We start from the raw sequence: 16149 nt of genomic DNA on the forward strand, positions 1-16149 counted from the left end.
ATTGATTCTTCCAATCCATGAACATGGTATATTTCTCCATAGAAAAGATTCTTGGAAAGATTTAATTTTTTTTGAATTTACCAAGGCTAGGTTTATGGCTCAGGATGTGATCTATCCTGGAGAAGGTTCCGTGTGTGCTTGAGAAATAGGTGAAATTCATTGTTTTGGGGTGAAATGTCCTATAGATATGAATTAGGTCTAACTGGTCTATTGTATCATTTAAAGTTTGTGTTTCCTTGTTAATTTTCTGTTTAGTTGGTCTATCCATAGATGTGAGTGGGGTATTCAAGTCTCCCACTATCATTGTGTTATTGTTAATTTCCCCTTTCATACTTGTTAGCATTTGTCTTACATATTGTGGTGCTCCTATGTTGGATGCATATATATTTATAATTGTTATATCTTCTTGGATTTATCCTTTGATCATTATGTAGTGTCCTTCTTTGTCTCTTTTCACAGCCTTTGTTTTAAAGTCTATTTTATCTAATATGAGTATTGCTACTCCTGCTTTCTTTTGGTGTCTATTTGTGTGGAATATCTTTTTCAGCCCTTCACTTTCAGTCTGTATGTGTCCCCTCTTTTGAGGTGGGTCTCTTGTAGACAACATATATAGGGGTCTTGTTTTTATATCCATTCAGCCAGTCTTTGTCTTTTGGCTGTGGCATTCAACTCATTTACGTTTAAGGTAATTATTGATACATATGATCCCGTTGCCATTTACTTTATTGTTTTGGGTTCATGTTTATACACCCTTTTTGTGTTTCCTGTCTACATAATATCCTTTAGCATTTGTTGGAGAGCTGGTTTGGTGGTGCTGAATTCTCTCAGCTTTTGCTTGTCTGTAGCTGGGGCTCCAGTACTTTGACCACCTCATGCGAAGAGTTGACTCATTGGAAAAGACTCTGATGCTGGGAGGGATTGGGGGCAGGAGGAGAAGGGGACGACAGAGGCTGAGATGGCTGGATGGCATCACTGACTCGATGGACATGAGTCTCAGTGAACTCCAGGAGTTGGTGATGGAAAGGGAGGCCTTGCGTGCTGCGATTCATGGGGTCGCAAAGAGTCGGACACGACTGAGCGACTGAACTGAATGGACTGACTGAAAGCTTTTGATTTCTCCTTCATATTGAATGAGATCCTTGCTGGGTACAGTAATTGGGCTGTAGGTTATTTTCTTTAATCACTTTAAGTATGTCTTGCCATTCCCTCCTGGCCTGAAGAGTTTCTATTGAAAGATCAGCTGTTATCTTTATGGGAATCCCCTTGTGTGTTATTTGTTGTTTTTCCCTTGCTGCTTTTAATATTTATTCTTTGTGTTTGATCTTTGTTAATTTGATTAATATGTGTCTTGGGGTGTTTTGCCTTGGGTTTATCCTGTTTGGGACTCTGGGTTTCTCAGACTTGGGTGATTATTTCCTTGCCCATTTTAGGGAAGTTTTCAACTATTATCTTCTCAAGTATTTTCTATTTTCTCATGGTCTTTCTTTTTGTCTTCTTCTGGGACTCCTATGACTCGAATGTTGGAGCATTTAACACTGTCCTGGTGGTCTCTGAGATTGTCCTCATTTCTTTTAATTCGTTTTTCTTTTTTCCTCTCTGATTCATTCATTTCTACCATTCTATCTTCTACTTCACTAATCCTATCTTCTGCCTCTGTTATTCTACTATTTGTTGCCTCCAGAGTGTTTTTGATCTTATTTATTGCATTATTCATTATATACTGACTCTTTTTTATTTCTTCTAGGTCCTTGTTAACCTTTCTTGCATCCTCTCATTCCTTGTCTCCAGGCTATTTATCTGTGATTCCATTTTGATTTCAAGATTTTAGATCATTTTCACTATCATTATTCAGAATTCTTTATCAGGTAGATTCCCTATCTCTTCCTCTTTTGTTTGGTTTGGTGGGCATTTATCCTGTTCCTTTACCTGCTGGTTATTCCTCTGTCTCTTCCTCTTGTTTATATTGCTGAGTTTGAGGTGGCCTTTCTGTATTTTGGAAGTTTGTGGAGTTCTCTTTATTGTGGAGTTTCCTCGCTGTGGGTGGAGTTGTACAGGTGGCTAGTCAAGGTTTCTTGGTTAGGGAAGCATGTATCGGTGTTCTGGTGGGTGGAGCTGGATTTCTTCTCTCTGGAGTGCAATGAAGTGTCCAGTAATGAGTTATGAGATGTCAATGGTTTTGGAGCAACTTTGGGCAGCCTGTATATTGGAGCTCAGGGCTGTGTTCCTGTGTTGCTGGAGAATTTGTGTAGTATGTCTTGCTCTGGAACTTGTTGGCCCTTGGGTGGTGCTTGGTTTCAGTGTAGGTATGGAGGTGTTTGATGAGCTCCTGTCAATTAATGTTCCCTGGAGTCAGGAGTTCTCTGGTGTTCTCAGGATTTGGACTTAAGCCTCCTGCTTCTGGCTTTCAGTCTTATTTTTACAGTAGCCTCAAGACTTCTCCTTCTATACAGAACCATTGATAAAACTTCTAGGTTAAAGATGAAAAGTTTCTCCACAGTGAGGGACTCCCAGAGGGGTTCACAGAGTTACATGGAGAAGCAAAGAGGGATGAGGGTGTTGGAGACAACCCGAATGATATGAGGTAATCAATAGAGGAGAGAGCAAGCTAGCCAGTAATCACTTCCTTATGTGCATTCCACAACTGGGCCACTCAGAGATGTTCACGGAGTTGTACAGAGAAGAGAAGAGAAGAGGGAGGAAGGAGACAGAGGTGCTTAGGAGGATAAAAGCGGGGATGCAAAAGGAGAGAGACAGATCCAGCCAGTAATCAGTTCCCTAAGTATTCTCCACTGTCTGGAACACACAGAGATTCAGAGAGTTGGGTAGAAAAGAGAGGGGGAAGGGAGGAGACAGAGGCGAGCTTGTGGAGAAAAAGGAGAGTCCAAAGCAGGAGAGAGCAGTCAACCCAGTAATCTCACTCCCAAGTAAAAATGGGTACTGAAGATAGGGTTTAAAGGTACAAAATTGATAACAAATACCAAAAAGCAAAGATTAAAAATCTAGAGTAGAGTTTGGAATTTCAAAAATACAATATTAAAGAAAAGAAGAAAAAAAAAGAAAGAAAGAAAAAAAAAACAAAGTCACAACAACAACAACAATAATAATAATATATATATATATGAAGTTTGCTTTAAAAAAGAGGGTCTTTTTTTTTTTTTGCCAAATAATAGTAGGTTATAAAAGTGAAAATTAAAGGAGTAATAGAGGACTTAAAAATTAAAAAAAAAAAAAGAATGATCATAAAAATAGTAAAAATATATCTAGGACTTTCTCTGGTGTTGTGGGTATTGTGGGGTCAGTTCATTTTTGGATAGTTCCTTGCCCGGCTTATATTTCTCAAGATCTAAAGGCCTCAGTCTGTACTAACGACAGGGTTTTAATCTATTGCACCTTTCACTTCCAAGGCAGTTCCCTCTGTTTTAGCTTCTTCTGTTTGCTGGTCTCTTCAGTGTCTGATTTCTGCCCTGACAAAAAGGGGGCGGTGGTGGACACTTATTTTAGGCTCACTTGTTCAGTCACAGTGTGGGGAGGGTGGGACGCTGCAAACAAATAACACTGTCGTGTACTCGCAGTGTCTTGGCCACACTGGGCCTGCCCCCGCTCATGGTGCGTGCACCCTCCATGCCCACACTGCTCAGGGTCCAGTTTGCTCCGCCGGGAACTGTCCCAGGCTGGCCCTGGGCTGCATGCACCTCCCAGCTCTAAGCCGCTCAGGTTCAGGCACTCAGGTATTCCTCAGAGGTGCAGACTCGGTTGGGCCTGCGTTTTGTGCCCTTTCCAGGTCCGAGCATCTCAGGTGATGAGGTGTTTGGTAAGCACGGTCACTGCGACTTATCGCCTCCCCCATCCCTGCTGCTCGGTTTTCTGGGTGTACAACTGGTGCACCTTCTCATGCGGATGTTCACTGTCCAGAACCCAGGAAGTCTTAGTTAGCAAAGAAGCCTGCTTGCAGTTCAGTAGATAATGTCTCTCTGGGGCGCGATTGGCCCCTTCCGGCTCTGGCTGCCTGTCACCAGAGAGGGATGTCCTGCAATTGGCTAGTTCTGTTCAGTCGTTTTTCTGTGCACGGGCCTGGAGGTGTCTTAGAGCTTTTCTTGTGGTACTATCCCAGAGCCTGCTTTGCTAGCCCAAGTTAGTTCACTCAGATTGCCCTCGGGGCATTCAGGCCAGATCCTTACTCTAAGCAACGCAGCCCATGCCTCCCTGCCCAGCCCCCACTTGCTAGTGGCGGGTGCAGGCGTCTGCGCTGCTTCTCCGCTGGGGGAGTTACAGTTGGGCTCATAATCTGTGGGGTTTAATTATTTATTTATTTTTCCTCCCTGTTATGTTGCCCTCTGTGCTTCCAAGGCTCACCACAGACTCAGCAGTGAGAGTGTTTCCTGGTGTTTGGAAACTTCTCTCTTTGTAAGACTCCCTTTCCGGGAGGGAGCTCCGTCCCTACCTCTTTTGTCTCTCTTTTTTTTGTCTTTTATATTTTTTCCTATCTCCTTTCGAAGACAATGGACTGCTTTTCTGGGTGCCTGATGTCCTCTGCCAGCATTCAGAAGTTGTTTTGTGGAATTTACTCAGCGTTTAGATGTTCTTTTGATGAATTTTTGGGGGAGAAAGTGGTCTCCCTGTCCTATTCCTCCACCATCTTAGGACCGCCCCTTGTGCTCTCTATTTTATAGCAGCTGTCTTGTTTGTCTAGTCTTTCACCAATATCCACATAGCCTTCATTGCAATAGGTCTATCGTGGGTCTTGATATCTACTAGACTAGTGATTCTCAAAGTATTTTTTATTAATCAGTATGTGGCATCACCTGAGGGCTTGTTAGAAATGAAAATTCTTGGACCTCACTCAGACTGACTCAAGGGACATAGCCATAGTTCCATGGCCATGCCCAGTCTTGGAGAAAAGTGTAAAGAACAGGATTTTCTCTTCCAAACCCAAGTGTTGATAGCAAAAACCCTATGTTATGTAGATGTGTGATTGTTTCATGCATGAAGTGTTTCCTCCTTATCTAGTTCATCAAAATGAGCATTAGGACATTCAATGGAGGGTCCCATTGGTGATCCAACCTCTTTTCTACCAGCTCTTTCCTATCATGATGCGATATTATTGCTTTTTAAACAAAACAAAACTCAATGATGAGGAACAACAGAGCAATAGATTTTACACTACCCTTAACAATTGGTGTTTGTTTATAAAAACAAAAAGTCCCCGTTTAAAAAATCTGATGTTAAAAATATGTGCAGACTTTAAAGCACACATTATTTCCTCCAGTCTTTTGTATAATGGTGTGTGAGTTAATGTGTGTGTGTGTGTGTGTGTGTGTAAGGGTATATGTTTTCTTACTGGGTATATAATCTCACCAGATACAGAAAAATATACCCTCACACACACACACACAAACACACACAGATATATATACTTTTTTTTTTTTTTGATATACTTTTTTTTCTTTTTTTGCCCTAACAGGTTTTCTCATAGACATTTTCAGTTATATTCGTAATGGCTTTTCAGGTCAGTCCTAGAGATATACCTCCTTATGTATACCTATTACAGATTATTTCTCTCTATGGAAAAATTGAACCACTATTTATCTATTTCTCTATTGATGGGCATTTAGATTATTTTTAATTTTTCTAACTTTTTCTATTATGAAAAATGCTGCAATCAGTGAGTATCTGTATACATGTAGATTATACGTTTGATATAGCATAAGTGAAGGCATGAGTACAGAATACAAATAATGGGACAGAGGGAGTGGTCCGGAATTTTCAATCATGCAGCTTCCTACATAAAGATTAGGTTAGTCTTTTGTATGGGGTGCTCCTTAAAATGCCGGTTCACAGGCCCACATGAGACCTATTGAATAATAGCTCCAAGAAGAACATAGAAGAAGAATAAATGATGAAATATTCAGATATAAAATAAAGTATAAAATCACTGAGTAACAATAGAGAATAAAGGAAGAAACAGAAGTGAACAGTATAAAGTCCTTGCCTAGATGACTCTATTTCCCAGAGCACTCAGTATGTTTCTGAATGGTTCCCGAAGTTCCTAGTTATATCTGCCTTTAATGTTCACATGTGGGTTTTTATACTCTCCTTAGAATCATTAATTCTAAGTACATAGAATTAATGTATGCACTTTCTCTGGGAAGCAGGCAGATCTGGATGATTATGATGGTGGCAAGAGGGGACTCTCTAAGGGAACTAAAGCTAAGAGAGAGAACAAGACCAGTGCCTCGAGGCATATTTGAGGCACCAGATGACCAGGGTAGAGACCCAGAGGCAACTCAGCCTCATGTACCCTGGCCTGATAATCAGGGCAGTTGTGTGCTGAACTACTAGGTCACCTGGCTAAGCAGGGCTAAGAGTTGGGCTTTTGTTCACTATGGAGCCTAGAACATTGTGCTGTCAAAAATACGGAAGAAGGAAGAGGCACAATCCCTGGATAACTGTTGTACTAGACAAACCCTCGCTTGGTGGAAGCTTCAGTTTCTTAAGAGCCTCAATCCTGTCACTCTCTCTCTGCTTCTCCTTTTCTGAATCACTGCAACGACTTTCAAACAGATAGATTATTCCAGAAATTACATTGAGAGCCAAATTATATTAAGGGAATCAAAAGTTGTTGAACAGATATATGTTAAGTTCTAGGAAATTATGTGGGAAACAAAGGTTTCAACAGCATTTGGAGCAATGAAAAGGATGTGGTTTTGTGGAGAAGAGGAAGACAGGAAGAGAGATGCTGATACATGAAAACTGGAAGCCAAGAATTTGGTAGACCTGGAGCCTATTCCTGAATCATCATAAAGTCTCCACTGTTAGTAGTTGCATGTGTAAAGAAGTGGACACAACCCAACATCCATGACACATGTGAGTCATATCTACTGACCTACAAGAGTTTATTATGTTTGTCAAGAACCAAGAGAAACAGGATCTAGAGCCTCAGAGAAACCCATGAACATATCCCCAGAAGGCTAGGATTTCCTCCTTCTAGCTAGGATTTCCTCCTGCCCAGCAGCTTCCCCAGGCCCCTCTTCATGTCTTTGTTTCTCAGACTGTAAATGAAAGGGTTGAGCATGGAGGTCAGGACTGTGTAGACAAGTGTAGCCACTCGGTCCTGAACAGTGTAGCTGGACAAGGGCTGTAAATAGACATAAAAGATGCTTCCATAAAACAGGATGACCACAGCGAAGTGGGAGCCACAGGTGGAGAAGGCTTTGCGTTTCCCTGCAGCTGAGGGGATCCTGAGAACTGCTATGAGGATTCGCACATATGAGAAAACAATGCATAGGAAGGGGGTCACCCAAAACACCAGCCCTTCTGTCTTTATTGTGAGATCATTGACAAATATGGAGGAGCAGGACAATTTCAGCAGAGGGTTGATGTCACAGAGGAAGTGTTGGAGAACACTGGAGTCACAGAAGGTGAGCTGATTCAGCAGAAGTATGTGTAGGAGTGAGTGGAGGTGAGGCAATGAGCAGGAGAAGGCCACTAGCAGGACACAGCGGCGGTGGCCTATGATGGTGACATAGTGGAAGGGGTCACAGATGGCCACATAGCGGTCATAGGCCATGGCTGCCAGAAGACAATTATCAGTTGTGCTCAAGGCATATATGAAATACATCTGGGTCAGACATCCAGCATAGGAGATGGTCTTCTTCTCTGACAGGAAGTCAACTAGCATCCTGGGGACAATGGTTGTTGTATACCAAATGTCAGTGAAAGACAGGACACTCAAGAAGACATACATGGGGGTGTGCAGTTGGGGGTCAGAGCTGATGGCCAGGATGATGAGCACATTCCCTGTTATGGTGACCAGATACATGATGAGGAAGAGGATGAAGAGTGGCTTCTGGTCCTCAGGCCGGGAGGAGAGTCCCAGGAGGATGAACTCAGAAACACTGCTGGTTTGGTTGAGTCCTTCCATTGATTTGGGTCTAGTTAGATACAGGAAGGTTTGTTATTCATCATGCTGCAATTCCATAGCCCAGATCACAAGAACCCAGCAAACTTTGTTTCCTCTGTTTGGTTACTGTTGGCAGCTGTGCTGGGAAAGCTCGTTACCTTCGTGGTCTTTGATGTGCTCCTCTGTTCCCAAATCCACATTATCATAAGCACCTTGTGCTGAAACCAGGAGGAACAGAAGAAGAGTTTTCCTTTAGAAACCTCCAATTCAATTTCCTTAGTTCCTAGTCTGGGAAATCTAGGAAGTTCCTAGTGCTGGGAACACAGCAACAAAGCAGAAATCTTTGCCTTTATGTAATTCATGTAGCTTGGTTGATAGGTCAGATGATTACAAACAGTATATGTAATATAATACCAAATAGCAATACATTTGTTAAAAAAGAGGGTATTAATAGTGTAAGAGATCATTGGGGGTGGGGAGTATTTTAGATACTGAAGTCATACGACCCCCATTCTTTATCAAAGCAAATTCAGTTGTTATAAAATTAAACTTTATCTTTGCATGTCTTCAGTAGACATAAACATTTGCCAAAATAATCAACAGGGAATATCTGAGAGGAATGTTGAACCCAGTTCAACAGTGTTTCTGTCCTTGTCTGGACACACTTGTCTGTCACCCTCCTTAGCTCACGGCGTGCTATCATCAGTCTGTGCAAGTCTCCCCTCTTTTGTAAATTGTTTTTCCTTTCATTAATCCCCTGTCCTAAACCACATTTGTACAGAAGGGCATCCATTGTTAACTATTCAATTCATGTTTTAAAATTTCTTCTCTCACATATTTATTCAAAGATAACTATGAGAAACATGTAAGTATGCGTTTTCCAGTCATACCCAGTTACCTCATAATGGACATGAAAATTGCCTCTCTTCCTTGCTACTACAAAATTCTCTATAATGATAGATCTTACATCAGCAGTTGTTCTTTAAAGAAATTTTTTAGAGCCAGCATATTCATCCATACTTTGTGAATTACATATTACATCAGAAGTTTCAGGCATTTTGAGATATTGGTTATTTATATATTCTTGGTTACCATTAGAATCCCTACAATGAATATACTTATATCATTAAAGTGTTTAAACTAATTTTCAGAGGCAGTGTATTCTTTAATACATTTTAAAAGGACATATTGCAGTGGTACTTAAAGCATTTTAAAGCCTTATGTGTTCCTAAGTATTTTATTCTTTCCGTTGCAATGGTAAATGGAATTGTTTCCTTAATTTCTCTTTCTGTTTTCTCATTGTTAGTGTATAGGAATGCAAGGGATTTCTGTGTGTTGATTTTATATCCTGCAACTTTACTATAATCATTGATTAGTTCTAGTAATTTTCTGGTGGAGTCTTTAGGGTTTTCTATGTAGAGGATCATGTCATCTGCAAATAGTGAGAGTTTTACTTCTTCTTTTCCAATTTGGATTCCTTTTATTTCTTTTTCTGCTCTGATTGCTGTGGCCAAAACTTCCAAAACTATGTTGAATAGTAAAGGTGAAAGCGGGCACCCTTGTCTTGTTCCTGACTTTAGAGGAAATGCTTTCAAATCAAAACCACTATGAGGTACCATTTCACGCCAGTCAGAATGGCTGCGATCCAAAAGTCTACAAGCAATAAATGCTGGAGAGGGTGTGGAGAAAAGGGAACCCTCTTACACTGTTGGTGGGAATGCAAACTAGTACAGCCACTATGGAGAACAGTGTGGAGATTCCTTAAAAAACTGGAAATAGAATTGCCTTATGATCCAGCAATCCCATTGCTGGGCATACACACTGAGGAAACCAGAAGGGAAAGAGACACGTGTACCCCAATGTTCATCGCAGCACTGTTTATAATAGCCAGGACATGGAAGCAACCTAGATGTCCATCAGGAGATGAATGGATAAGAAAGCTGTGGTACATATACACAATGGAGTATTACTCAGCCATTAAAAAGAATACATTTGAATCAGTTCTAATGAGGTGGATGAAACTGGAGCCTATTATACAGAGTGAAGTAAGCCAGAAAGAAAAACGCCAATACAGTATACTAACACATATATATGGAATTTAGAAAGATGGTAAAGATAACCCTGTGTACGAGACAGCAAAAGAGACACTGATGTATAGATCAGTCTTATGGACTCTGTGGGAGAGGGAGAGGGTGGGGAGATTTGGGAGAATGGCATTGAAACATGTATAATATCATGTATGAAATGAGTTGCCAGTCCAGGTTCGATGCACGATACTGGATGCTTGGGGCTGGTGCACTGGGACGACCCAGAGGGAGCGTATGGGGAGGGAGGAGGGAGGAGGGTTCAGGATGGGGAGCACGGGTATACGTGTGGCAGATTCATTTTGATGTTTGGCAAAACTAATACAATATTGTAAAGTTTAAAAATAAAATAAAATTAAAAAAAGAAAAAAATATAAAGTCTTATGTGTGTGTGTGTGTGTGGTCAGTCACTCAGTCGTGTCCAACTCATTGAGGCCCCATGGACTATAGCCTGCCAGGCTTCTCTGCCCATGGAATTTTCCAGGCAAGAATACTGGAGTGAGGTGCCATTCCCTTATCTGGGAGAACTTTCCAGGGATTGAATCCATGTCTCTTACATCTCCTGCACTGGCAGGCAGATCCTTTATCACTAACGAAACCTGGGAAGCCCTTAAGGTTTTATATTATATATTAATTTATTGATTGCTCTATTAATTTATTTAACATTGTTAAATTAATATTTTATTTCATTTACAATTAACTGCTCATAGTCTAAGTTATCAAATATCTTTAAATTTCAAATACTTCATGTGTAATATTGGACTAAAATATTCACATTCTCACGAAGGTTCATAAAATAATGCATTAAAACACTTAGAAGAGACAAAATCATATTGTCAGCATGCAGGAGAAGCTGTTGATTCTTATCAGTCCCTGTGTCACTGTCCTTTATCTTCTATTTCTTGATGTTCTTAAAATCAATTAATTTATGTACATAAAGTATCACATCTCTCACTGCCAAATTGTCTGGCTAATTTCAGGATTTTGTAAGTTTTTAATGGAAGGAATATTTGTTTATGCATCAACAATAGGATGAACTGGTAATTAATGTTAAAAATAATGACCAATATTTGTGAGTAAGTATATGTATCAAGTTTATATTAAGCATCCTACTAAATCCTAAGGAATTATGAAGCATTTTAAGAGATTAAGGCTTACAGCATTGAAGTGGTTTGCTGAAGTTCACTAAGGACATTAAGGCTCCCCTGATAGCTCAGTTGGTGAAGAATCCACCTGCAATGTGGGATACCTGGGTTCAATCTCTGGGTTGGGAAGATCCCCTGGAGAAGGGAAAGTCTACCCACCCCAGTATTCTGGCCTGGAGTATTCCATAGACTGTATAGTCCATGGGCTTGCAAAGAGTCAGACACGACTGAGCTACTTTCATTTTCACTTTCAAGGATGTGAAGAGCAATCAGAATTTGAATCCAAGCTGGCTCACTCTAAGTTTATGCTCTCCAGTATCATGCTACTCCTCCTCTAGGTTTGGCATGTTAATTGTCTATAACAATCAACATAGGCTTTATTTTAATTGTTTTGACAATTTCCTACACAGTTTGCCCTTCTATCCTCCTTATCTGACACACTTTCTTCTCCCATATTCAGAATTTATCCTTGTATTTGCTAGAGAGGTGGCCTATCTTTCTGTGTTGTAGAGATAGTGGAATTTGAAAATGTGAATATCCATGATTAACTGGCCAAATTGGGTGGAAAAATTGGCCATGCATGACTAGGGCATGTCTGGTGTTGGTGTTGGAGTCGTACAGAGGACAGTACCCTGGGCTGATGACATTGGTTCATCCTTCATCACCCGCTCACAAGCTGGTTCCTGATGTTTTATGAATAACAAGGGAGACACCATGTCTGTAAAGCAGTACATCACACACAGATCAATATTCAAAAGTGAGTCATTTGTGAAAGGGCTGCCTGGGGAATGTGGAATACAAAAATTAGTGGAGATTTGGTGAATTAATGGGATTGGTTGCTCTAGGTCAGAGAAGTGAGAAGCACCCAGGTTGAAGACAAGGAGTGGAGGAAGGTTTTTGACTCGAATATTCTAAAAGCAGAGGGTGAGTGGATCAGGCCAAGACTACAATCTTTTTTTTTTTTTTTTCTGTTTTCTTTCTACTGCTGGGGTTTTGTTTCCATAAAAACAAATGGTATATATGGCCTAGAAGATCAACTGCATGGACTTAAAACTGAATTTCAAAAGTGAGTTTTACCTCCCTGGACTTATGACTTCTCAATCCATGAAATATTTGAAAGTATCAGGGAGAAAAGAGTAAGGTACCAAACTGGATTGGAGTAGCCAAGTGAGTGGCCAGCTTCTGAAGCTCACCTCCACATCCCGATGCTTTTCTTTCCTTCCCAGCCACTCCAGAAGATGATGTGCACCACGTCTGTTTATCAGGTCAAGTCTGCTTCTCAGCCAAAGTTCAGCTTCCTTGTATGTCTCCCATGAACTTCTGGACAGATTGACAAGGAGACAGAGATGGAGGAGGAGCTGATAGGCTACTCCAAAGGGGTAACATGTTTTCCTTCACTGACCTCAACTCCCACTTCTTTCCTAACACTTGGTCCCTAGCTGCCTATTGCTTCTGCCAGCTCCAGATCTCAGAAGGCAGAGATGCTCTGACTCAAGTGGGAGGACTCTCCTGATTGAGGAAGCCCAGCCAGCTTCTCATGAGTCTGAGGTCTGCACTGCTGGCCTCTGGGGTGTTTGTTAGGCTGAAGGAGTTGAGATGTAATAATCTCTTCATAGAGTTTGTCCTGGAATCTCTGTAGGCAGAGAAAGCAGAAGAGGAATCACAACTAGCACTGTTGACTCCAAAGGGACAGAGGACCCTTGAGACTTTCTGAATAGATGTTGGGACTAATCTCAGAGCTTCTGAACCTCAGTGCACTATGTCATGGGCCTGTTTCAGTTTCCCCAAGTGATATGCTTTATCAAGAATGGACAAATACTCACTGGGGTGAATCTTGTTATTTTCGGACATTCAAATGTGGACCAAGGTGTATTCTAGATCCTGGCAGGTCATCGGTTAATGTAGTGGAAGGTTAACGCTTTCAGGGAACACAGTGGTAGATCTATGTGCTTTCAGTGTCTGTGCTTTCCAGTATCTGGGTTGGCATGTGGACTAGACATTTTTCCATGTGGTATGCAGTTAATGTTTATGTATGTTTAAAGCCCAGAGCCATGCAAAGAATATTGTCATATGTAGCAAATGGATGTTGGATAAAAAAAGCATGTGTTTTTAGCGTTTAGTCTCAGAGCAGTGTTTGAAGTTTAGTGTTGAGGAAAAGAGATATGTATTAGAATACTGCCCTTTTCTGTTAGTAGTTACATTGAAGAAGTTACTTAGCCTTTAGAAGCCTCAGGTTCTTCCTTTACCCTTTAAATGAGGGTAAAACTGCTTCTTGGCATGAAAATTAAAGGGAAATTAACTTTTGAATTTTATACAGAAAATATTGTGTATTTCGGTAAACATTATCCATAGTAAAGTTATAGATAAGAAGGTACATTCGGCTACCACCCTCAAAATAAACCACTGCCTCATGCAATACCCATGGGTCCTTTTCCTTTGTGGTGAATTTATTTTAAACTTTCATCTACATATCAAGAATAAATAATGTAGAGACAGACAGTCTTGGCTTTGGGTTTTGTCTCCTCCACTTACTATCCATGTGTCTGCCTTTCTATTCATTCATTCTCTTGACAAGTGTTATTTATTTATTCCAGCTTTATTGAGATATAATGGACACATGACACTGTTAAAGGTGTCCAACACAGTGATTTGATAGATGTTTTTATTACAGAATGATTACCACAATAACGATAGTTAACATGCATAAGAGTTGGGTTTTTGTTCACTACAGAGCCAGAACATTCTGCTGTCAAAAATATGGAAGAAGGAAGAGGCACAATCTCTGTATAACTGTTGCACTAGACACACTCCTCGCTTGGTGGAAGTTTCAGTTTTTTAAGTCTCTGTTTTGTCACCATCTCTGTCTAGTTGCTTCTTTTTTCTAAATTACTGCAACGATTTTCAAAAAGCTAGTTCATTATAGAAATTACATTGAAACCCAAATTATATTAAGAGAATCAAAAGTTATTGAACAGATGTATGTTCTAGGAAATTTTGTGGAAAACAAAGGTTTCAACATTTGGAGGAATGAAAAAGATGTGGTTTCCTGAAGAAGAGGAGGGCAGAAAGAGAGTTGCAGATATATGAAAAATGGAAGCCAAGATATTGGTAGACCTGGAGCCTATTCCTGAATCATCATAAAAACTCCATGGTTAGTAGTTGCATGTGTAAAGAATTGGGTGCAACCTAACATCCATGACACATGTGAGTCATATCTACTGACCTACAAGAGTTTATTATGTTTGTCAAGAACCAGCAGAAACAGGATTTAGAGCCTCAGAGAAACCCATAAACATATCCCCAAAAGGCTAGGATTTCCTCCTTCTAGCTAGGATTTCCTCCTGCCCAGCAGCTTCCCCAGGCCCCTCTTCATGTCTTTGTTTCTCAGACTGTAAATGAAAGGGTTGAGCATGGAGGTCAGGACTGTGTAGACAAGTGTTGCCACTCGGTCCTGAACAGTGTAGCTGGACAAGGGCTGTAAATAGACATAAAAGATGCTTCCATAAAACAGGATCACCACAGCAAAGTGGGAGCCACAGGTGGAGAAGGCTTTGCGTTTCCCTGCAGCTGAGGGGATCCTGAGAACTGCTATGAGTATTTGCACATATGAGAAAACAATGCATAGAAAGGGGGTCACCCCAAACACCAGCCCTTCTGTCTTTATTGTGAGATCATTGACAAATATGGAGGAGCAGGACAATTTCAGCAGAGGGTTGATGTCACAGAAAAAGTGGTGGACAACATTGGAGTTACAGAAGGTGAGCTGATTCAGCAAAAGTATGTGTAGGAGTGAGTGAAAGTGAGGCAGTGAGCAAGAGAAGGCCACCAGCAGGACACAGGGGCGGCGGCTCATGATGGTGATATAGTGGAAGGGGTCACAGATGGCCACATAGCGGTCATAGGCCATGGCTGCCAGAAGATAACTATCAGTGTTGCCCAAGGCATATATGAAATACATCTGGGCCAGACATCCAGCATAGGAGATGGTCTTGTTCTCTGACAGGAAATTCACCAGCATCCTGGGGACAATGGTTGTTGAGAAGCAAATGTCAATGAAAGACAGGAAACTCAGGAAGAAATACATGGGGGTGTGCAGTTGGGGGTCAGAACGGACGGCCAGGATGATGAGCAGGTTCCCTGTTATGGTGACCAGGTACATGATGAGGAAGAGGGTAAAGAGTGGTTTCTGGTCCTCTGGCTGCGAGGAAAGTCCCAGGAGTATGAACTCAGAGACACTGCTGGTTTGATTGAGTCTTTCCATTGACTTTGGTCTCACTATGTACAAGAAGGTTTGTTATTTATCATGCTCCAATTCCACAGCCCAAATTACAAGAACGCAGCAAGTCTTTGTTGTCCTCTATTTAGGCACTATTAGCAGCTGAGCGGAGAAGGCAATGGCACCCCACTCCAATACTTTTGCCTGGAAAATCCCATGGACGGAGGAGCTTGGTAGGCTGTAGTCCATGGAGTCGCTAGAGTCAGACACGACTGAGCGACTTCACTTTCACTTTTCACTTTCATGCATTGGAGAAGGAAATGGCAACTGACTCCAGTGTTCTTGCTTGGAGAATCCCAGGGACGGGGAAGCCTGGTGGGCTGCCGTCTAAGGGGTCGCACAGAGTCGGACACGACTGATGTGACTTAGCAGCAGCAGCAGGAGCAGCTGCACTGGGAAAGCTTGTTACCCTCCTGGTGCCTTAATGTGGTCCTTCTTTCCCCAATCCTTGTGATCATAAGGGCCTTATGATGAAACCTGAAGGAACAGAAGAAGGGTTTTCCTTTAGAAACCGTCACAGCTGGACCCCTTGATTCAAGTTCCTTAGTTCCTAGTCTACGAAATCTGTGTCCCTGCTGGGAATACAGCAATAGAACAGAAATTCTTGCCTTTGTGTAATTCATGTAGCTTGGGTGATAAGTCAGATGATCACAAACAGTATATGTAATACAGTATCAGGTAGTGATACATACACGTAGCAGTACAGAATACATCAAGGCTGTATATTGTCACCCAGCTTGTTTA

General features: G+C 41.3%; 2 protein-coding genes across 2 annotated transcripts; both read right to left on the reverse strand.

The window, feature by feature from the left end:
• Positions 1-6988: 6988 nt before the first annotated feature.
• On the reverse strand, positions 6989-7921 carry LOC109565863 (olfactory receptor 1L8-like). The gene has a single exon (XM_019969818.2). The coding sequence runs from the start codon at positions 7919-7921 to the stop codon at positions 6989-6991; it is 933 nt and encodes a 310-aa protein (XP_019825377.2).
• A 6536-nt stretch (positions 7922-14457) lies between these two features.
• LOC109565860 (olfactory receptor 1L8-like) lies at positions 14458-15390 on the reverse strand. The gene has a single exon (XM_019969816.2). The coding sequence runs from the start codon at positions 15388-15390 to the stop codon at positions 14458-14460; it is 933 nt and encodes a 310-aa protein (XP_019825375.2).
• Positions 15391-16149: the final 759 nt, after the last annotated feature.

The sequence above is a fragment of the Bos indicus genome, chromosome 11, assembly GCF_029378745.1.
Source record: "Bos indicus isolate NIAB-ARS_2022 breed Sahiwal x Tharparkar chromosome 11, NIAB-ARS_B.indTharparkar_mat_pri_1.0, whole genome shotgun sequence".
In the NCBI taxonomy this organism is placed as follows: domain Eukaryota; kingdom Metazoa; phylum Chordata; class Mammalia; order Artiodactyla; family Bovidae; genus Bos; species Bos indicus.

Bases quoted from the DNA above. Each gene is read 5' to 3' on its own strand.
- LOC109565860 (XM_019969816.2), bottom strand. From the start codon at position 15,390: ATGGAAAGACTCAATCAAACCAGCAGTGTCTCTGAGTTCATACTCCTG.
- LOC109565863 (XM_019969818.2), bottom strand. From the start codon at position 7,921: ATGGAAGGACTCAACCAAACCAGCAGTGTTTCTGAGTTCATCCTCCTG.